At 43.4% G+C, this 23,653-nt stretch overlaps 1 protein-coding gene across 1 annotated transcript in view; it reads right to left on the bottom strand.

Annotated features, from left to right (window-relative positions):
• Positions 1-23,653, bottom strand: part of LOC139287168 (metabotropic glutamate receptor 8-like) — a 104,295-nt gene that overhangs the window by 3,382 nt on the left and 77,260 nt on the right. Inside the window, exons 7-8 of the mRNA XM_070908164.1 lie at positions 17,372-17,511; positions 15,456-16,391 (exon numbers count right to left, since the gene is read on the bottom strand). Of these exons, the coding sequence (XP_070764265.1) occupies positions 15,456-16,391; positions 17,372-17,511 (1,076 nt within the window). The remainder of the gene's footprint in view (positions 1-15,455; positions 16,392-17,371; positions 17,512-23,653) is intronic.

Below are 23,653 nucleotides of genomic sequence, written 5' to 3'. Positions count from 1 at the left end.
ACTAATTCACTCCATGAAAATAATCATTCATTCCCTCAAATGCTTCAAAACTTGCTTATTTGTGTCCATTTTATGGAAGCCTGCAGGTGTCATTGACGGAAATTTTTTTTATTGTTTACTAGTATTACTACTATATGCTCCTGAATTAATAAATGTTATTATATTATATTATATTATATATTATATTAAGATATTGTTAACTTTTTCACATGTGTTTAAGGGATGTCGATCCCTTGGGTGCGCATTCCAAACTGACAGGAGTAGAAACAACACCCTTAACTTTAGTTCCTGCTGCTACAGAAACTTAAATTTGTATTAAAACATACGTCTGATGCCTGCTGACCTCCATACAAAATAAGTTATTTGTTCCCCTAAGACATTTTCCTTAATGATTAAAATATATATTTCTTATATATAATTTATTTTCTTTATATATAATTCACTCAAAATATCAATTTGTGTTTGCTATACTGGTTCCTAAAATATTTCCTTTAAATGAATTATGTCCCTCATTTGTTGCTCAAAGTACTTAATTTGTTCCCACATTAATAACTGTCACCTACAATTTATTAATTTCCTGTGCCACCCCATCACTCTCTGCCTCGAGTTACGTCAGTATTTGCTTTTCGTGTGGATACAATGTTGTTTCGTCTTTAATGTCCATGAAATGTATTTTATAGAGACAAACATTAAATTAAAAAATATATAAATATATCAGAAAAAACTTCAAGTATCCGTCATTGAACAGTTTTTATTGTGGGACATATGAGGTTTTCAGCTGACAGGACTGACTCCACTACATGCGGATAAACCTGATGATCTGAACAAGAGGGTTTATTCAAATGATGGTCTGAAGCACTGAACTCAGCAGTAATAACTCCATCAGCCTTCATTAAACCAACAGATGGTCGACGGCTCGCTTCATTTACTGGAATCAATCTAGTGATCATTTTGTCTGCTCAGGCAGATACTTTGGCTCCTAACCAGCCAAAGTTTAGAGTTTTTACTCTCCAGCTGACTGGTGGAAAAGTCAAAGTGGTGAACACTCGGCTGTAGTTTCCTGTTGTGATGTCAAAACAACCTCCCAGCAAAGTGAAAACTGATCCAAACCCGTCTGTTACATTACTAATAGGCGCCTTTGCTGTCTTTTTGATCACTGTTACCGCTAATGAAACACTTCCTGCTGATTTTACACATAAAAAGGGAAGGGATCGATTAAGCCCATAGACTCTATATAAAGATGGATGACATGACAGCCAAGTCAAAAAAAATTTTCCCAAAGATGGTTTTGGTCATTTTAGGTAGTTCTTATCAGCTGATATTTGTTCAAGTGGTCGTGTTTCCGATAAGTTTGGTTTTAATTAGTTATTTGATGCTTTAAAAAGGGGGTGAGACATCACGATTGACAGCTGGGTGGGTGTATGGGCGGGACCTCAATACTGTGGCTCCACCCCCCATCACCACTGCACAGACTCTGGCTCCAAATGACATCACCGGCGCAAGATGGCAGCGGCCGTATCCGAAATATTTTGGCTTCGTTTTTGTACAGTGGGAGGAAGCGGAGACGCGCCGGCCATCTTTACATACAGTCTATGATTCATCACTATGAGCCACTGGAAGACTTTAAATGTGCAACATCTGCAGGAAGTGATTAGTTCTACTGACAGTAGCTTAGTTACTGTTATACCCGCTTATCCGTTAGAGGGCGACGGGGGACTGGAGCCAATCCCAGCTGACACTGGCTGAGAACCCGGGTCAGGTCCCACCCAGGACAGGTCGCCGGTCAATCACAGGATAGAGAGGGACAACCATTCACGCACACATTCACACCTACAGGCGGTTTAGAGTGGCCAGTTAACCTGCATGTCCTTGGACTGTGGGAGGAAACCGGAGCACCCTGGAGGAAACCCACGCAGGCATAAATAATAATAATAAAGTAAAACTGAACTAAGAGGGCTCTTGCAGTTCCACCTCCTCTCATCCCATTAACTGTGAGCTGTGCAAATGTTTTCAGTAGTGGACTGTTTAACTGTTGGAGCTCCATCATGTGAGCAGCGGGACAATCATTAACTGATAATCTCTGTCTTTAAACGACGACAGAGCAGAGAAACATCAGCACTCTCTCTGTCCTCGTCTCAGTTTGACAGATGACCCTGAACGCATCATTAGGCTCCATGCTGCGTTTATGAGCCAGTACGAGACTATTGATTCTCTGTGTTGTTATCTTTGTCTGCAATGTGCTGTGAAGGCTCTCAGTGTAACTTTGAGCCTTTACTGGCAGGAGGAGGTATTTAGAGACCTGATCCACAGTCACACTCTGATCCTGGACCCTGACTGGACTTTATACTCACAGGAAACGCCATCAACCCCAAAAGCAAAGTCAATAACTAACGAAACAGAGCAGTAAATATTCATTTCATGTCACTTATCAATAAATACATCTCAAGCTGTGACAGAGCCAAAACGAGACGCAGCCGCTTCCACGTGGACGTCGTGGATAAAAGACAGAGAGCATCTGTGTGCTGTCAGCTGTGGCAGGAAGCATTAACGTGTCGTTTGTGTTCTCTCTCGTCGGCGCCATTAATGCTGATAAAACTCGTTTTGGGGTGGAAACCAACCAACATCGACTTGGCTGAGTTATTGTAGAGAGAGAGAGAGAGCAGCCTGATTCAAGCTCGCTCAACCACACACACACACACACACACACACACACACACACACACACACACACACACACACACACTCCATGCAGAGCTCGCCCAGGCAGCACAAACCTCTGTTTCTGTCACAGCACACCTGTGCACATCGCTCCCGACACACAACACCGCCCACCGCCACCACTGCTCAGGGACCACCCGCGTCGCCATGGCAACCGCCTCACGAAAGTCGAGGCCCGGGTTAATGGTCCTCTGACTGAGCGTCAAACTGACAGCGGGGAGTCCTCGGCGGGGCTCCGCTCAGCCGCCAGGACAGAGAGGAAGGAGAGGAAGGAAGGAAAAGTGGCGACAGATGGCGAGTTTCACCCCCAAGAGCCCAAAACAACGACGGCGCCGGTTTCAGCGACGCATCAAGGAATCATTATGAAAATGTATGACAGACAGCGAAGCATAAACTCATTTGTGGGCCTGTGAGAAAAAACAAGCTCTGAGGTGATTGATGTGGCCTCTCCGACACAAGCTGTTATTACAAAACCAACGTCACGACCAGTGTGAAGGTCAGAGGGGTGTGATGACATGTTTTAGCAAAGCGTAACGGAGAAAGGTGAGGAATCGCTGGACGGAAAGAACAACCACTCAGTCTTATAAAGTCACATTAAGGGACGTCCCTCAAGGTGCTTTTGGCTGATCCGAGTCCTTTAATAATGAGTATCTTCTCCTCGGCATGCCAACACAAGGGAGCGGAAACTGAGCCGAGTATGACCAGAGCGAGTGTTTATGTGCATCTGCGTCTCCTCTAGCGCCACCATGAGGTTGACATGTGTGGTTTTGAGTGAAATGTCTCAACAACTATTGGATTGATTGCCATGAATTGTGATACATGCAGTCGTGCTGAGGATGAATTGGAATCACTTTGGCGATGCCTAGGGCATTCACGACTGCTGCACTTTAGTAGTAATCAACTACTCCTATTAGTTGACTATTCTGTGAAACCCCTGGTGATGCCCTGACTTTTCATTGTCATCAGGTCACGACTTAAATACATTTGAATACATTTTTTAAAATGTTTATGGAATAATAACAATAAAGTTATGTATTACAATATGTACAGTATAGTAAACACTGTATATGTATGTTGGCAAATCAGAGGATATCAAAGTAGCTCCAAACTTCACCTTCAGGAATCAATAAGCAGAACTGAAAAAATTCCCCAATTCCTACTAATTTGGAATCAGTTTCCATTCAGAAAAGTTGATTGGAACATACTGAGCAAACGTGGACAGCATAGAGGTGGACTTATTTTGGGGAAATGTGTCCAAAATGAGGCGCATAACGTGGAATGGTGCAGCCATGAAAAAGTCTTCGGTTTCACAGAATCATCAAACTTTTAAATCCTCGGAAGTTTTGTGAAGGTTTGGGAGGTTAATGCAAGGTGAATCCTGTGTCTGCACAGCTCTCTGTCTCTCTGACCTGGATGCCACCGTCCTGCCTGATCAAAGCGGAGCTGGTTTAAAGCTCAGGTCTGTGGTCTGATCTGAGAGCAGCTGAGGCCTAAGTGAAACTGGAGCGGCAGATCTTTCATTTCAACGTCTGCAGCGGGTTTCAGGATGGAAGAAACCAGGTGGAACACTAGAAGACCGCAGCACGTTGGTCCAAACTTGAGTGTGACCCTGATTTTGGAGATTGGACGCTCCAGCCCGCTGGTTCGATTCCATCTACTGAACTAATACGCTGCTGTGATCAAGTTTCATGGACAAGTATTAACACTGACTCTTCTCTACTCTGTCTCTGTCGTGATTTCACATTCTTACATTTGGCCCTTTCTCTCGAACAAAAGCTCACACTGTACCTCAAGCTGAAATAACTTTTCAGATAACGTCTATATTTCGTGTGCAATCCAACTCACAGCACATACTGTACTTCAGCGAGACCTCCAGTACAGGCAGATCCAATTATAAGGCAAAGAGTCGGGATGTTCCGGCAGTTTTAATGTCACTCATCAGTTATTTGTTGGAGCGAAGCTAAAGTGCCTTAAACTGCAGTTTCATCAAGTTCTTCAGAAAAGGGAGATGACATTTGCAGAAGAAACCTAAGCCCCGTATTCCTCGTACATCTCCGTATCTGAATGTGTTTCAGTGAAAGTTAATAATTACATGATCCCTCACTGGCTGCCCACCCACAAACATGGCCACTTGTGTTCATTATCACCAGGCTGGAGGTACTGCTACTAGATATTACTGTGTTTACTACTGTGAAAGGTAAAGAAACACTCCCGAAAGATCATCATCATGTAACTTTTATTATATCCTGCAACAGCTCCCCCAAATCCCTCAAGGTCCTCACGGATGTTTTAATACTCAACTGTTGTTGGTGTTTAGTTTCAGAATGAGAAAGTTTGGAGCTTTTAGGGGCTCTACTGAACGCTACATTCAAAATTGTGCGTATCTGTCAGGTTAGACTGAATTATTGTGGTCACATCTAGGTTAATGTTAAGTTAATGCTTTGTCAATGCAGGCCTGCTGGGACATATAAATCCCTCCAGGGTGTTCTGCGTCTGCCCCAGGATCTCCTCCCAGTTGGTCGTGCCTGGAAAACCTCCACAGGGAGTCGTCCTGGAGGCACACTTGTTAGATACTGAGCAACCTCAAAGGACTCCTTTCGACTTGAAGGAGCAGCGGTTCTATTACGAGCTCCTCCTGGATGTCTGAGTTTGCAGAGCGTCATGCCAATTGAGGCCCGAAGCTGTGCCGGTCCGGGGAGCGCATGTGAGGAAATGTCTGCTGCATGTTCAGCGCGGGGAAACAGGGTCGTGGTGTATCCCGGCAAGTTTACAAGCATAAACCACAGACTGTATATAAAGATCGCCGCCAAAACGTCTTGATCGCCCTCTGTGGCTGGCTGCAGTATATGTTGTTATATCCATGTTAGCAGATGGGACATGGGCCAAAACTAAAAAAAATCAAAGTACGCATTGAAATAAGTTGTTCTTATTTCTTTCATGTTTGTTCAAGTGTTCATTTTTCTGATAAGTTTAGTTTTAATTAGTTATTCTTCATTTTCGTACAGTGGGAGGAAGTAGAGACGTGTCATCCATCACCTGCAATGACTCCCGTCCTGCCTTCAGTCTCAGCTCCCTCTTTACAGCGACAGCTCGGTCCAACGCCCCGCCACACCAATCCACCCATCAACCTCCGAGTCCATCTGACTAACAAGACAACAAGATTCTGGAAATCTGTCACCGTCGCAGCAGCTCGCTCTACCATTCTCCCCTCAGACTTTAATCCAAATTGCTTCACACTCAAACGTTTTCCACTGGAGGTCACAATTGGTCACATTTAGGCTCAATTATCAATGTCAGTTTTGGCCCACGAGGTCGGTCCGGCTCTCTTCTCTCATACCTCCTAACATCCCTGACTTGCACGTGAATTCATGTTAATTGCTATCATCACTTATTCATTACTTTCTCTTCTCCCTCTCGCCTCTTTTTTCTCTTATTCATTTTCATCCCTTCAGTTTTCCTTTGATTCATTATATCTTTTACTTCTATCACTCTTTATCATTCTTGCATTGCCTACCTTATATTTGTTCTCATCTTGTTTTTGTTTCTGCAGTTTATTGCTTTTCTATTTCTATTTCCACAAAAAAAAAGCAAAATAAAAGGGAATAAATGGGTGTTTATGTAAAAACAATGCTCCCATCGAGTCAAAGTGATTGACATGGTTACAATGACGAGAAGATGGAATACATTTTTGTATAAATACAGTAACACTGAATTGCCCCAGAGAGATACACAAAGAATGAATCAGCTGTAAGTCCAGCATGAGGCTGTTTGATGTATATTTCCTGTGAGATTTTGGAGACATTGGGATTCATCTCATGCTCATCTCTCTCTCTCTGCCGTAAACCGGTGATATGTCCTCTTCATTTGGCCCCGAGCGAACTTTCCCCTCTCACGAAATAAAAAAAACACCACTTAATCGACAGCTATGGATGGCAGGCAATAACACTGTGGTTGGTATTGACTTTCTCTCCTCAAGTCTGACGCTCACGAGAAAGATAAGCGGCGGAGCAAAGCTAATCGCTGCTCACACACACAGTTTTTTATTTTTACAGAGAAGCAGAATGAAGTGATGGCAGTGAAAAGGCACCAACAGCAGGTTTTCATGTTGTTCATCTCCCATAAAAAAAACACCTCAGTTGGTGTCTCTGTTGGTTCGGGCTGAGACCCCTGGAGCTAAACAGGCCTTACAGCGCATTTATTTTGGGGGAAAATGTTTGCTTTCTTTGTTAGTTGACATTTGAAAGACATTTATGGAAGCCCACAAAAAAAACAGATGAAAACATAGAAAGTATTGTAATTTCTATGTTTATTTAGTAATTATTTATTATTTCGATTTTATTAACTATTAGATTGATTGCGATGAAATTGAATACAGATCTCCATGATTCCTGATCTTTATGGTGAATCCCCTGACTTTCCCTGTAGCGCCAACATGAGACATTTTTGTCCCCCTCAGGATGAACTGAAATAACTTTGGTGATCCCTCCAAAAATAAAATGTGTGTCCACTACTAAGTGCTTGCAAAACTAATGACATTCCCATCAGCCTCCACTGTACTTCGTATTCATTGCTAATTAAGAAATGTTAGCATGAACTAAGCTAAAAGTAAACTAGCTAAACTAAAACTGTTAACATTTATCTGAAAGCACTTCTTTGTCTTTAATAATTATATTGAATTTAATAATAATTATAAACTCAGACCAGCTCAGATACAGTAGGACACACTTTACATCTAATAACAATGAGGAGGGACGAGGAGAAGAATCAGGAGGCTCAAATTGTTGCTACTTTTCACTCGTTTGGATCCCGAACATCCCGAACTCTGGCTGTAGGATCAGCCATAATCAGCACTGTGGGACAAATATTGCCTTTGGAGACCTTAGTCCACGTGAGTGTGCAGGCCGTCCCCTCTTTAGACAAATATGTGGAAGAAATGAAACGTTTTCAAAAAGAAATGCTCCAGGTACAATCCAACTGTAACCTTAGAAATCTGACAATCCAACAGAGTTTTAAGTCCATGAAAACTTTAATGTCTAAATGAATCACGATGATCAAAAATAGTCCATTTTGTTTTCATTTGGGGCGGATCACCTCCAAAAAGGGGGGTGGGTGACAAGGGGTTCAAAGGGACGGTGCAGTGAGTTTCCAGATGAGGTTTTGAGTCAGCACTTTGATCCACATTTACATTCACCACAGTACTCTGATTACTGGGAGAATTTAATCTCTGAGTCCAGATATAGGTCCAGAACATGTTTAGTCTATTTTAGCACAAAGACTGGAAGCAGGGGGAAACTGCTAGTCTAGCTCCATCAAAGGAGAAAAAAGAAATATAGCTTCTAACTCCAAAGCTGTTTAATTTACATCTCTGTGGTCTTTACATGTCGCCATGTGTGGTTTTGGCATCTGGAGATTTAACCTACAAGTGCCTATGTGTGTTTTTTTTATCCTCCCTGATAAATCCTGGCAGTGTGAAGTAGCTGTAGACACCGATAATAACACTAATAATAGTACCGTTAGCATATTTATATGATAAAGTAGCTCATCAGTCGAGGTCAGAGGAGCTGGATTCCCGGGAGGAGCTGCTGTGGGTGGAAGCTGCATGTTAATCTTCTCTGGGATGCTCCGGCTGAATATCAAAGCCTGGTTCATTATGTATGGAGGCAGCGTGACTCTCTCCCAGCGGCCCTGACTCCTCTACCTGCCTGTGAATGTGAGCGGCTCCTCGGCAGCCCATGCTGCGTTCAGGGCCCCTCTGATGTGCTTATTAGTCATTCTCTGGCTTCTCTCTCTCTGTCGGCCACGCGGCCGAGCACTGCTGCTACTGTAAATGTCAGCAAGTTAGCGTCCTGCTCCAGATTCACAGCCTGACCCAAAAGATCAGCTGATCGGTTCTGGTGCACCTGATTCTGGATAGAGTCCAATTATCCTTGGATCTATTTTGGACTGGTTCTGGCTGTCTATTCAGATCAGATTTAATTCATGCACATCAGGGTCAGGTACATTTTCCACAGGTCAGTTTTGGATTGAGTCCAAATGTGAAGAGCTCTATGTTACGGTTAGAGCAGCGGCCAGCAGAGACACAATTTGAGATTGAGTGAACAGAAACAAAGCATTCAGTGTGTTGGTGATGTTCATTTGACTGTGTAATAATAATAATAATAATAATAATCTGTTATGAGTTAATTAAACTGCACGGGATGACAGAAACCCTCCTCATTGACTGAAAGGTCCTGCGGTCACACGAGTTCAACAGAAGATCTGCGGAACAGAGACCAATAAATGCTCTGTTTCTGTTTTAACAAAGCATCTTAATAGAGACCTTTATAAAGTCATGGTGTGACAGAGAGGAATAGAGGAGGTTTACAGAGACGCCTCACTGGTGCCCCCTCCACCAAAACCAACATGGAAACTGCAGACGATGCGGTCGCAGTTGTTGCCGTACCCCTTCCCGAATCCCAAAGCTGGAAACAGGGGGGCCAACCCCACAATACGCAGTGATTAGCCAGGCGTGTGAAAGGAGGAGGGGTTTGAACGTCTCCCAGTCTTTTTGTTTCCGTCTTGGCGCAACTACTTCTATCACTTTTCATGGAAGTGCAATGACATGAATGTCTCCGAGGACAGACTGCCTGAACGCGTTCGCCGTGTTCATTGTTTATACGATTCATGAGGTCCAGACTACAAGACTGGGGGGATGCAGCCAGGACTGTTGGATATTCAGAACAGGTAGGAGTTTGTTCCTGTGAAGAATTAATATCTCCAGCTGCATCGACCCACTTGTTAGATGATGGCGCCACGCCCCCCTTTTCCCCTGGACCTCAAGAGAACAGTGAAAAATCCCAATCCCAATCTCCCAAGAAAAACTGGGAGAGAGAGGGAGGGGCAACTAATAGAAGACAACAAAAGTAGTCTCAGGAGAGAGGAGAGAGAGGGGGCCGCCAGCTGGTCCCAGTGGTAAAAGTAACAATACGTCAATAATAGGCTACTCCAGTACGAAGTAATGTAAGCGTATTTACTTACTTATTTATAACTACTTTATATACTGATGGGTTGTTTATTCAAGAGCATTTCATCGTAATTTAGTAAATCATTGTACATTTTATGTCAAATCTTTATCTGGAAAGTAACCAGAAACTCTGGCTGTAAGATAAATAAACTATAGTAAAAATTACAATATTTGCATCTGAAATGTAGTGGAGAGGAACATGAATGTAGCAGAAAAGGAATATACTGACGTAAAGTATAAGTGCCTCAAGACTTTTACTTAGATGCAGTACTTGAGTAAATGTACTTTACGTTCCATCACTGGCTGCTCCATAGAGCAGTTCATGTTCAGCAGTTTGATGGGATTAAAGGGAGGAAATGCTCGACATCATCTCCCATCTCCCTCTTAAACTCTCCGGTCACATCTGATTCATTCTTTTTAAAGTTTAGTCTCAAAATGGACATTCGTCTGTAAACTTTTCCTCTTCTTTTCAGAGTCAGGAAAGCAGAAAAGCACAAAATCAGAGCAGATGAGCAGAGAGCAGTAACCGGAGTCCTCATTGACAAAAGGATACCGTTTCTACCTGCAGCTTTACAGTCGCTGTATGTGAGAGAAATGATGATGATGAAACTCTGGGAAATGATTTTTCTCCAAACAGCATGTATAACATTATGGAGAGAAACCTTTCTGTTGATAAATGAAAAAAAAAAAACAACATGAAATAAATCTGGAGGAGTCTGGCAGAGGGACAAAGACTTCTGAAAGTAAAAAAACGTTTCTGAATAATTCAACAGAGAGTTTAAAAAGTTTGCAACTACGAGGGTAGTTTTCATACGTTTTTTCCCAAGATGTGTTCATGAAGTATCGGCAGTCTGTCAGTACAAGAGGGTGGACAAAATAATCCCTCATGGAAAGGTACTAACTTGTGATCTGTATCTGGATATTTTGTCTGGATCATGAAAAACACACGTCAGTACATCTAAAACACAACGACAGTGTTTGTTTAAGTGCAGCAGCTGCAGATTTTATTTGAACTGAACCTGGCTGAGACTCTCTGAGCAGCTCCAACCTTCAGAGTGGAGCAGTGACTGAAAAAGCCGAACTGACAGGCGATCGACAGCACTGATGCCTCACTAAATGAACAGGCTGACCTCCTGTATATTTACAGCCCTGCTCTATATTTTCATTTTGTGATTCCACTAGAGTACCTTTGCATGATTCACAGATCAAAAAAGTCATGATTCATCTTATTCTGACCCTTCACGCAGCCCTCAGTCATCCTCTGTCTGAAACAAGCCGGTTGAGCTCCTGTCTCTTTAAGGCCCGCCTCCCTAAAAGCCCACTTTCTTCTGATTGGCCGGAACTGTAAACTGCAAACCTAACGTTACTAAGCAACGTTGACATAAACATAAACAAGTCGTCTCTCCTGGAGCAGAGATACCATATAAGGACATCTGTGCCTATCTGACATCACGGCGGTTGAAAAAAATGAAACGTAGCGTTCAGAGCGGTCTGCAGCCTGAGCTTTTGGCTCACAGGGATTACTTTTACATACATTTACCTCATTATTTGGCAACGTTTAGTATGAATAGCTGACATTACATATGACAGAAAATAAGGAAAAGCATAATATTTCCTCTTTAATCTTTTCTTACCTTTGATTTGTGCTTGTAAACAAACTGAGCTAAAGTCACCAGCTGTTTGATTTTCTTTTGGTTTTCTATTTTCATTCATCATCAAAACGAAGATCCCTCCCTGCTCTAACTGAAAGTAGAGTACTAACATGTTGTTGGGATCTCTATTTTGAGGGTTTCAGGACCTAAACCTTGTTTGTTTGGGATATAAATCAGGGTCATGTGCCTGGGAAGGTTGAGGAACGCTGAGCTTGGTGAGGAAAACCCAGCACCATGTCCATACTGACATCATCTTTGTTTTTACGCTTGAATAACTTCTTTCAGGGTTTGCATTTTCACATCTTCCAGTGCTTAACCTTTGGCTGAATCTTCAGTCCTTTCACTTCAACTTTACCCAATGCTTACACTCAACAATTACACTTAAACTGACACTTAAACTTCATTGAGTGATTACACCTAAACTGACAGCCACCTCAGCTTCTTTGACTAAATCTATTTTAATTGCCACTTCAACTCTAAACTTTAAACTATTTCAAATGTTTCAACCACAAATTTTGAAGAAAAGCAGAGATTTGATTTAAATTTGAGATATTTACTTGAACCCGTCACATTATTCATGTTTACAGCAGGTCGGGTCAGTTTGAGCTGCGGCAGCAGGTTGCAAAGAGTCGATCGGCAGACACAACAGAGTTCAGTGAATAATGAGTAAGAAGGCCTGAGGTGTTTGTTGTGCTTCCCTCCACAATTAACAGTGTGGATGCTCCAGGGCTTTAAAACAGGTCTGTCTGCTGTGTGATTACAGAAAAATATTAAATACTTTTTTCTCTCCATAATAAAGAAAATGTTCTTCTTAGTCAAATGCATTCTGTTTCTTTTGGCTGCAGGTTTTCAGTAAAAACCTGCTGCAGTAGAAGTGGCTTCTGTCTGCAGACTTCTGTTCTGTGAAGCCTCGGGGGGGGGGGGGGGGGGAGCCGCCGGCTGCTTGATGTGACACCTCAGTCTGTTTGGGGATGGTGATGTAATCTTCATCTGAGCATGTCTGAATGTTCAGTCTGAATCTGCTGGGTAAGTCCTTTCTCAGGGTAAAAATAACCCAAGGTAAAACTAATACCGCTGTTGGACATTTCTAGTCCTTATAAGATCAGGGTATCAGACGAAACCTTAACATTTCACTTACTCAGTTGTTGCTCAAAGCTCCACTTACTAGCTATCAACGCCCACCTTCTTCCTCTCCCCAGGTGCATCTCACAGTCTTTATCAGCAAATGGAACTGGCTAAGGTGTCATGGGACCTAAGTAGGGGTGTAACGATTCAACGATACGAATTGGAATCCGGCTTTAACGTTAAAGAAACGACTACATCGACACGCGGATCCCTGGAAGCTTTGATGCTAATTCTGCACAGCGTCTCCACTCTTGTAAAAGGTCAAAGGTAAACGCGAGACTCTCGCGTCACGAGAGTGACTCAACAAAACATGTCCAACACGGTTTACAGTGCACCATCAAATCTAAAGTTTGGAACACTCTCAGCCGAATGCGTCTGTTGTTGTTGTAGTCTGATTTGATTAGTCTTGTTTGAGGAAACGTGTCACGTAGGCTTGTTGTTACAGAATTGGTTGTCACTCTGTTTGAGCAACAAACACACTTGGGTTTCACTGGTCTTTTACAAAATATACAGTATTTATTTGAAGGTAAGCAATGCTACTATTATAGAATTGGCTTATTCTAATTTTTAATGGAAAATGAATGCCTACGTTAAACAAATGTTAAGATCTGTATCAGATTGCATCGTGTTGCACCAAATCGTTCTGTATTAAAATGTATCGTCCCTGAATCGTATCATAGCCCATGTATATGTATCGGATCGTCTTATAAGTGAGAGACGCACCCCCCTAGACCCAAGTATGGGACTTCAGTCTCATGTTGTATGAGACTGAAGGTGGTTGTACAGGGATTGGAAACCCCTTTAAGTGTTAAAAGACAGTCTCTGATGTCAGATGTGGAAACAGCAGTTGACAAAACAATCACCACTCAAGCTCCACTTACTTGCTTTTTCTGGAGCTTTTACTGAGTGTTCAAACAGGTGCCGTGAACTGACATGACGATGCTTCCACGCCTGTTTCACCCTGAGCAAAAAATAAATCCCTGAGCTTTATAGTTTCTACTTCATAAACTTGCAGAGACGAGAGGAAAAAGGAAAGAGACTGGAGGGAAATAATAAGAAACAACTGGAGTTTCTGGTGAGTTTTGAGTTCAGTCAGACGCTGAGCTAAACACAAACACACACTGACATGGCCAGACTGTCTGTTTGGGGTGAATAATAAGACAAAGTTGTCCAGCGGTCAAGTCCGTGCAAATGATGCAAGGCAAAAATTAGCTTCGCTTTCTGTCTGAACACACCTTTAGACTGTATCACATGGTCCTCATCAGCACACTATTATATATTATACAAGATTTAATGGCAAATCCATCAAACAGTTGTTGAGATATTTAACCAAAAACCAAATAATTAAACATCATGGTGGCACTAAAGGAAAAGTCAGGGGATCACCAATGTCAGGATCCTCTGGGATCCATGAATGTCTCTTCAAAAGTTCATGGCGATCCATCCAAAGGTTGTTGAGATATTTCAGTCTGGACCAAAGGTGGGCCGACCAGCCAACAGGCAGACTGACAGTCGAACATTTTATTGCTGTAAGTTTGAAACATCCCAGTTTGTTAAGTGGAAACACAAGATTAAGGTTAAGTTCTTGCAGTTGAAAATGGGCTAATTGTCTCTAGGTGCTGCTGCTGTCAATCAAACTTGTATATTGAATTGCCCACTCAGAGGCTTAAAGGCTAAAGAAGCCTTTTATTGGCTTTATTAGAGATTTGGACAGAGAGACAGAATACATGGGGGGAAGAGATGGGGAGCAGCATGCGACAAAGATCCCTGGATAGACGCGAACAAGGGTTCCCTCGCAAATTGTAAATTTGAGAATCACTTTGACCTGACTGTCATGGGATGACTTTTGTAACTGACCTGTCCAGAACTCTCCAGGTCAGCGACTGTTAGTTTCAGGCTCAAAGCAACACTTTGCTTTTACTGACTTTCCTCCCAAAAATCAGATGTCACATCCACATGAGGGTTATTGTCAGTGTTCCTGGGTTAAATCTAAAACAACCCTTCAAATCCTCTGTAACTGAACAGTAGCAGCAGAAAAAGACTGATAAACTATATTTAGAGGAAATCTCAGTGAATCGCTCCACCTGTCCTCTAGATCTCCCCACAGACACGATAATGAGCAAAATCTTCCATCTGGCAGCTCGCTTTCAGCAAACTCAACCCAAAAAACTGTTGTCTGAATGTACTAAATTTAATTCTGCTCTAATTAGTTTTGTGTCGAGAGGCAGCAAAGCAGGCTGGGCTGCGCCTGTGGTGATCAGAAACTAATCAATCATCCATCAGTCAGTCAGAACAGAGCATTAACTCTGAAAACAAATAAACCGCTGTATTTAACACGTGTAGAGACCGAAAATGAGACGTTGTAGTTTTAAGTTTACACAAGCAGCCGGCCTTCATGTGTTGACCATTAGCAGCTAACGGTTTAGCCCATGTGACTGCTCGTCCTCATTAAGCTTTGTATTTGTTTGGAGGGTCATGTTCATTTTTATTTCCTTTCCAAAGCCAAAAACACAAGGGATGGATCAAACTCTGTTTGTTTGCGCTATCGTAAGCTGCAGATGGTAGCATGTCCGGCTAACTAGCTCACTACTTATTGTACTAGCTAGCATAAATGCCAAGGAACATATACGTTTATATACAGGTGAGTAGGTTCTAACTAAGCTCTGAATATAAAAGTGATGGATTAAATTGATTGCACTGCAGCCACTTATTTGTCATGTGAAATGTAAAATATGTTTGTAGTATTTGTTTTGTTGTTTGGTTAAATGTTGTGTTTTCTTCTGTAAGTGAAACAGTAGGGTTGGGCGATGTCTACATACTGTAGTTGGCATACATAGTATGTGTGCGAGTAAATGTAGATGCTGCTGACAGTATGTGTTTCCATATATAAACTCTGCTCAAGGGTTGAATATTACATAAAACATGACAGTACATTATTTATCAGAGAAGGCGCTCACCCGCTCCGCCGACTGTGCCGTGCCAAAGAAGATGGGGATGAAGGCGAGCCAGATGATGCAGGTTGTGTACATAGTAAATCCAATGGGTTTGGCCTCGTTGAAGGTCTCTGGCACGCCACGCGTCTTGATGGCGTAAACAGTGCATGTGACCATCAAGAGGATGCTGTATCCCAGCGAGCAGATGAGCGACAGGTCGGAGATGTCACACTTGAGGACCCCGCGAGCGTTCCCAGGATCCTGCGTGCGCTGCTCACCGTAGTCTACAAAAGTGTGCGGCGGGTCGGCCACAAACCACACGAAGACCCCCAGCAGCTGAACTGAGATGAGTGAGAAGGTGATGACCAGCTGGGAGGCCGGTGAGATGAAGCGCGGCGCCGTCACGGCTATCTTGCCCTGCTCGAAGATGCGGTGGATGCGGTTGGTCTTGGTGAGCAGCGCAGCGTTGCTGAAGCACATGCCGAGGCCCAGGAAGATGCGGCGGAAGGAGCAGACGACAACATCGGGTGCAGCGATCATGGGGAAGGTGATGATGTAACACAGGAAGATGCCCGTCAGCAGCACGTAGCTCATCTCCCTCCCAGAGGCTCGAACAATTGGTGTGTCATTGTAGCGGACGAAGGTGGCGATGACAAAGGTGGTGGCGATGATACCCAGGATGGAGATGAAGACGGGCAACAGCGCCCAGGGCGAGTGCCACTCCAGCTTGATGATGGGGATGGGCTGGCAGCCTGTGCGGTTCTGGTTGGGTCTCTTCTCATAGGGGCACAGCTCACAGGTGAACTCGCTGGCCTGGAAGTGGTATCCCTCGCAGCGTTCGCAATGCCAGCAACACGGGACGCCCTTCACCACCTTCTTCCTCTCGCCGGTCTGGCAGGGCAGGCTGCACACGGAGGCCGGCAGGGCGGAGTCGCCGATGGTCCACTGCAGAGCCTCCATCTGAGGGGAAGAAGGAGGAACCAGGAGTTCAAGGTACATTAAACTGCAAACTAGCAACAGTACTGATGCTCTGCTAACTGACTGGTGGAACTCACCTGAACATGGGTTAACCTGACGACAAACACACTCTAAAACATGGAGGACGATTTAAACACAGCCGATTTTCATTCCTTTAGTCAGTGGACAGAATGTTCTCTCAGGTGTCCACGTAAACAAAATAACGAACTCCCACACAGAGACAGTAAGGATTCATAATGTGGAAATATTGCAGGAGTTAACAAAGTTAGACAGTTATTCCAAAATTAGTTTTTTTTCTCACTCTTGAGAAAAGAGATAGTGGAACCACAGATTTCTCCCCGCTGGCAAATGTAAACAATTGAGTGAAATGAGTTAATTGCGTTGTGGGTCTCTCGTCGCAGCCACCATGCTTATCATTTCGTGTGTTTTGAGTCCTTTAAAAACAGAAAATGGTCAAAATGCTTTGCAATCCTGACTTGACTCTTGACCAGCAGGGGGCGACTCTGCGATTCGCTTTTCTCAAGAGTGAGAAAAACACAAATTGTGGCTTTTTTTTAAAAACATTCCCTCCTGCTGATGTGTTCGTTTGGTGCAGAGCAAATCAGGCGTGCCGAGAAATTAATTTGATCTTGTATGGGACAAACAACATGCTTCATTTAGAAAGTGGATCGTTGAACTGCTGTTTCCAAGGTCAAGAACGAACCTTCGGTCCGGAACAAGCTCGTAAGTGGACGTTGAGTTGAGATTGTTTTGTCGGACTACTGTTTCTAAGGTCAAGAGTGAAGTTATGATGTTTCCTAAGCAGCTTCTTTAGGTTTGCTAATTAAGAGGAGGACAAGTTAGTGAACAAACTTGGAAGAGCTGGATTTGAAACATGTCGTTCGCTCCATTAAACTCGGGTCAAATTCACTGTTTCGACGGACGTTGAAAAAATACGACAGATGGAGATGATTGGTCCTCACGTTTAGATGCAGCTGATTGGTCCAGTGTCCGATGACCTTGTACTCTGCCGTCGACCTGTTGTTGATCTGATACTGGAAGATGTCGTAGCGTCCGGGAGCGTCGCCGTTCTCGTTGAAGGTGACCGGAGTCCCTGCGCTTCCTGTAAAAACACAGATATTTATTTAGGTGTCTCTGTTAGCTGGGACAGTCATTTTACCAGACCTGCCTCCACGGAGACCGAGCCATAATGCTGCGATAAGATACACCAACATTTTTTGTTTCTGTCATGTGACCAAGCTTGTGTTTTTAGACTTGTGAGCTGTAGTTTCTTGATGCGAGACCACTCGTGTCTCTCTTCTATTTGTCAGAACTGCTCCATCCTAGATCTATCATTGGCAAGTGTCACAAACGTACCTCATTTGTAATTGTTTTAATTGTAGCTCACTGATTGGCTCCTGGTACTGTCACTCATGCTTCTTCCTCTACAGTTTCAAGACAACCTGAGATGCAAGACGTGCTACTTCTACTGAAGTAGGTGGAGTACGTGTCCCGAGTGTGTTGTACGTTTATATCACAAAAAAAGTCTTCAGTCTGTCTGTGTTGTCTTTTAAAGCAGAAAGCTGTTATTTCCTCTAGTTTCCATTTGCAGGTTTTCCTGAGTCATCCTCTTATCACAGTTTCCCCGCCGCCTCGTCACCACAACATATTGACTAAATCCCTCCTGCCAAGTTATAACCGCATGCTGTCTGACACTGTTCACACTTAGCCAGTAGTTTAATAATACAAATAAAACGACTTCAGTCAGGCACCAAGGTTCTTGTTTCCGTCATGTAAAAACTGCCACACACTGTAGTAACATGTAAAATAATAAAAATCCAAATACTCAACTATAACGTGTTTTTTCACCTGACATAGTTCACAAAATAAGCTCCTTTATTATTGTGATTAACGACGCTTTATTTTGTTTAGGTCATGAATCTATGAGTAATAATAACCCCCCCCCCCCCAAAAAAAAATCTGTGAAACTGAAGTGTAAATACATACAAGACGCATTCAAGATGGACTGAAATCGGCTGTTCAAACTACCTCGGGAGGTGATTTGAGACGCAATGTAAAATCTGTTTGTATAATCTGTAACTCGTTCATGCCCGCGACACAAGAAATCAAATTTTAAAATCCAACATGTTGGATTATCGAGTGTTTGAACATTACAAAGAAGACGCGGTTGTTCAGTTAATCCTTCCAAACTTGACGTTTTGTTTTCAGATTCAGTCTCTTTTCCTCTCAGCTGCTGTAGTCACTGTATTGTGTTACGATACAGTAGTGACGCATTCCTCGCTACAGGGCAAATTTAACATCGGGGACAGAGTCCTGAACGTGAAGCGGATTAGTTTGGAGCTGCAGAAACCGAGAGGAAGAGCAGCAGATTGGAGTTAAAGAGCAGAACAACAACAACGAAAAAAAAGAAAAAAGAAAACAGATTCATAATGAAGTGAGTGGGCGCCTGTTTGATTCTATTCTGCCCCGATTTCCTTGTTAAACATGATAAAAGCATCACAAATCACATCAGTGTGGCGGTGAATCACCACCGCTCGCCTCAGGAAGTAGAAACCACCACCACCTCGTCCTCTCCATCCCCCACTTCACTTCACTTCACTTCACTTCAGAGAATCTGTGTTGATACAGAATTAACATCCTCGCTCCGCATTATTTCCAAACATGGTAATCATGATAAATCTGTGGTAACACATGCTCCAGCTTTGTCATTAAACACAATACGAGACCCACAAACGAACAATCGGCTAGAACACAAAACAGATGTTGCAGTCGAATCCAGGACCAAACAGCTGGTTTCACACGTTTCAGCTCATTTGCTTAAATGAATACATATTTTATGTTCACTGTAAGGTCACGTCATGTTGAGGATGTTGATTTCTGCCCGTCTAGATAAGAGGTTTTCAAACTGGAGAGGGAGGGTCTCACCAGCTTTGTGAAAACAACAGGAAGTTAGTTTGTAGTTGATGTGTCCATCGCAAATAAACGTCCATAAATCTGCTTAGAAATCAGAAAAAAAGATGCTTCAGAACTGAAAATCATCAAGTTTTCTTCACTATCAAAGTAATCCAGTGATAGTTGCATACATGGAGTCCTAATAGCTAACTCTGCTGATTGTGCCAACTTTTGCCAACAATTACAAATATGTCAGAATGTCGAGAATAAATGGAATTAATGGAAATCAGTCTTATAGTTGTCGAAACTCTTTACTCTGGACCAAAGTGTTGGTACGTATCCGTATCCGCTGTAAGATACAGGCAGCTGTAGGTTCCTACATGTTTCCACTGAGACTTTCCCTTGACATTTACACTAACACTCGTTCAGTGTGTATAGAATAACTGACTGGTTGCGAACTTTATTTCCAGGCTGTCGATACTTTGCCGCTGTCATCAAATCAGAGCAGAAAGAAACCTGAAGCTCCATTAATCCACCTGTTTCGACCTGAATGCATCCGACAGCAGCAGCTCTTTGTCACCGCGCTGACAGGAAGCGGCGCAAGGCCACAGAGTTTTATTGAAGTGGCTGTTTCTGGGGACCTTGGCAGATGGTGTGGGTGGTCAGAGCTGCAGCCTGGCAGCTCGTCTATTTATCTGTGTGATAATGCCTCTGAATGCACACATTCACTCTTACCTCTGCATCCTCACTCTGACGGCAGCTTTACATTCAGGTTCCTTCGCTCCTCCTTAAGCTGTTGAGCTGTTCTGTTACCATGGCGCTTTTGTGCGTCATTCCCTTCAGATGCCGGGATCTCACATGTACAGAGACAGATTTGTGATGTGATCTGCTTTTACAAAATTGTTGACAGGTCGGAGTTCTTACTTTGGTGTTGGTGATGATGTTGGTTTGTGATAACGTTTATATTTAAATCATGTTTCAGCTTTTCAGAAAGTTTGTGTTTTGCGGTTGTATTTTCAATGAAAAGTAGCTAAAGCAGGCTCGAAAAGCCACCACATATCATTGGAAGAAGTTAAAGAAGTGATCCAATTTTTACATATATACAGCACAGCTTCTGTCATGAACTTGTATTTAGTTTGTGAGAGACGCTGAACTGCTCCTTTAATCCTGAGGTAGCAGACAGCGGAGCTCTCTCTGGTTGTTTCCTCTTCCTGCTTTGTTCAGCAGTTTCTAAAAAGCCGCCTGTTTGAGGTGAAGTCACAGAGGGAGATGAGCTCCTCACATATTCATCACTTCACTCACCTACAGTATCTGCCCCCCCCCCCTCCCAACACTGATCTGACTGTAAAGGGTTTCTCTCCCTGCAGCTCCACAGGGTCAGTCATGCTTCATCCCTCTTAAAAACGGCAACAACAAGCTTTTATCGCCTCTTAGTAAGCATCCGCCGTCTAAATGAATCAGGGGGGAATCTCTCTGACGTCCTCCCCCCTCCTCCCTCCCTCTCTCTGCTGATCGTGTTCAAACAGGACTCTACTACAAGATGGCCTTAGCACAGCGAGCAGTAACATTAGCACAAGCGTCTCGATTAGCCTGCCGACACTCCTCTAAAAATAAGCACATGGGCGAGGAGCACACGGGTGAGTTAGCGATTAGCCCCGCGGCCGCCGTCGCCACAGAGCCCCGCTTCGGCCTGGATTCGCCGCATTTCATACATGGAATTATGGGTAACCCCGCTGCCCCGCGTTCAGAGAAGTGAAGCATAAAAAAACAGACGCAGCTCGAGTTTGATTTATGTCAACGTTTGATGTATGTGAAGGTTCAACCGAGCATGCTGTTCACAGATTCACACAGGAAAGCCCCAAACGCAGCGTGGCATGAGTGTGTGTGTGTGTGTGTGTGTGTGTGTGTGTGTGGAGGCCCTAATAAGCCTAATCAGGCACAGACCACACATGAGCCACATGCTGCTGAGCCAGGATTCAGCAGTGATGCACCGTGTGCTGCTGCAGCGCTCAGAAGCTGAAACCTGGACCTTCACAGAGGAGCTGTTCTCTGCGGCTGCAGAGGTACACATCATTATCACCTTCAGTGTCTCCAGATGTTGTGTGGGGGGCTGTCTGACATTAAGTGGCCTGAATATTAGAACAACATTGAACAAGAACAAGTCCTCCTAATGAAATGAGAGAATACGTTGATGGTCCATGCCCTCCAAGAGCGACACCTATCAGCACTTTCTGATTTGATGCCTTTGATGCATCACATTTTCTGATCTTTCTTTTGTCAGGTTTAGGCACAAAAACAGCGTGGTTAGGGAAATTGGGATCATGGGTTAAAGTCACTTCTTGCTAAAGGTTATCAAAATCACTTTTAAAAGAAGTCTCCCGCGTTAGTCTGATGTTTTTTTGACCCACCCATCCATCCTGACCTCCTTAAGGACTTTATGACACCAAAGTTCCTCCTTTTCTCCCAACAAGAGCCGCTCGAGGGCTTTAACATGAACATGCCGTTATGGGGCTCAAAGACTGACGCTGTTGTGTTCTTCAGTCTTGACAAGAAGGTTGTTTGGTCAGCCGCCGGATCGGCAGCATAAATCTGGGTAGGTGAAAGTGAAAAAGACGTGCTTGCCCCTTCCTTATGCCCTTGTGCACGGCACTTAACCCCTTACTGCTCCACTGGAGCTGCTCAGTGACCAGCAGGTCAGACTATGGTATGTGAGTGTGAGCAAGGACTTCCTGATAAAGAGAGCACTGCTAAAAGACAAAGAAAAAGTAATGTGCTATATCTGCTCCTGCTATCTGCTGCCTCCTCACCTGGTGGGTGTAACACCCACCTGCAGCCCCACTAAGCAGCTATGTTACTGTATTTGCAACATATGCTACGAATCAAGCTGTTAATTTTAAACGCTGTAAAGTCTTACATTTTTTTGATGCATTTCTCCTGCAGCGCCAGGAGGATATTCATTTCCTATACTTTCTATATTACATTTTTGACATAACATAATGTAGTCTTGAAAGTTCAAAGCAAGTTTTGTTCTAAAACTGGTACGATTTTTGAAGATCAGCCTTAATCCCGAACAGCTGTGAGAAGAGACCAAGAAGTTCTGCAATAATGAAAATCAAAAACTGGTCCTCACAAAGATATAAGTACAGGAACACAATCCTCGCTGGATCAGCTGTATTGTCATGAATTCCTCCACAGTGAAGTGTCTCCTCGAGGCTTTAATCTGAAAAGTGACTGACTGTGAAACGTTTCCTGTTTCTGTTCCTTGTTTGCTTTAATTCACCGAAAGAGGCAACAAACTGTTTAATGTTTAAAAACCACCATGTGCGGCCCCGAGTCCGGCTTTAACTGAGCACAGATTTACCGTTTCAGCCCAGCGGGTTGAAATTCACCGCTGATTCAATGTTTAATGTCTCTCCTCCTCCTGCAGAAATAACATCCAGCAGCTCCTCACATCCGTCAGGCCCAGAGAGCTGAAACCCTGAGAGCTCAACGCGTCCGCTATAAAATCTGCACAATCTCCTCTGTTTTATTTTTGTCTCGTATCTCTCTCTCTGTGTGCTGAGCAGGTAGATAGAAAAATTATTCAAATTGAATCCCCGTCCGCAGGTAGGAGGCTGGGAGGGAGGGAGGGAGGAGCCTCCTGTCTGAAGTTTTATAATTTACAGGAGGATCCCGGTGGAGTGGAGGGTAAAGACACCGGAGAGGAGAGGATTTCTGTTTAGTTTTTTCCTCCATACAGAGGAACAGATGAATAGATTTTACTGCATTCATACATTCTTTGATGCTGAGCTGATTCCAACTAATACCAGAGGAAGATTCATTATATATTACTACAGACAGAAAGTGAAGCGCGTTTTTCGGCTAGCGCCATTTGCTGGAATTGAAACGGCCAAACTAGCGACTGTACAGACGGAAGAAACTAGAAAAGGAAAACAGGCCGTGTGTGAAACTGTATCTGTGTGGAGCTCAGTTATTTCCCTCCAGTCTGTCCTCCTTTTTCCTCTCGTTTCTGTGCGTTTATGAGTTTATGAAGCAGTTCCATGAAGCCCGGGGATGAGTTTGAAGTGTTTGAACTCACACGGATGAGTCTTCCAAAGTCATTCGGATGCATTCGGGCACCACCGGGTATCTGTGCGAAATGTTTTGGGCCCAATCCATCCAGCAGATGTTGAGATATTTCACAGGATAAGTGAACACTTCGAGCTGCTGGTGGCGGCAAATTCAGTGCCAGAAAAAAACAGTAAAGTAGTAGCAGTTGTGGAAATGTACATTATACTGAATATAAAAGGGTAATATTTGAGGATTTACAGTAGTTGGTGAATAAAACGAGCAACATATTTTGTGAACTCCAG

The sequence above is a fragment of the Enoplosus armatus genome, chromosome 6 (genome assembly GCF_043641665.1).
Source record: "Enoplosus armatus isolate fEnoArm2 chromosome 6, fEnoArm2.hap1, whole genome shotgun sequence".
Lineage (NCBI taxonomy): Eukaryota > Metazoa > Chordata > Actinopteri > Centrarchiformes > Enoplosidae > Enoplosus > Enoplosus armatus.
The sequence above is the reverse complement of the archived record's forward strand: the minus strand, read 5'-3'. Positions and strand labels throughout refer to the sequence as shown.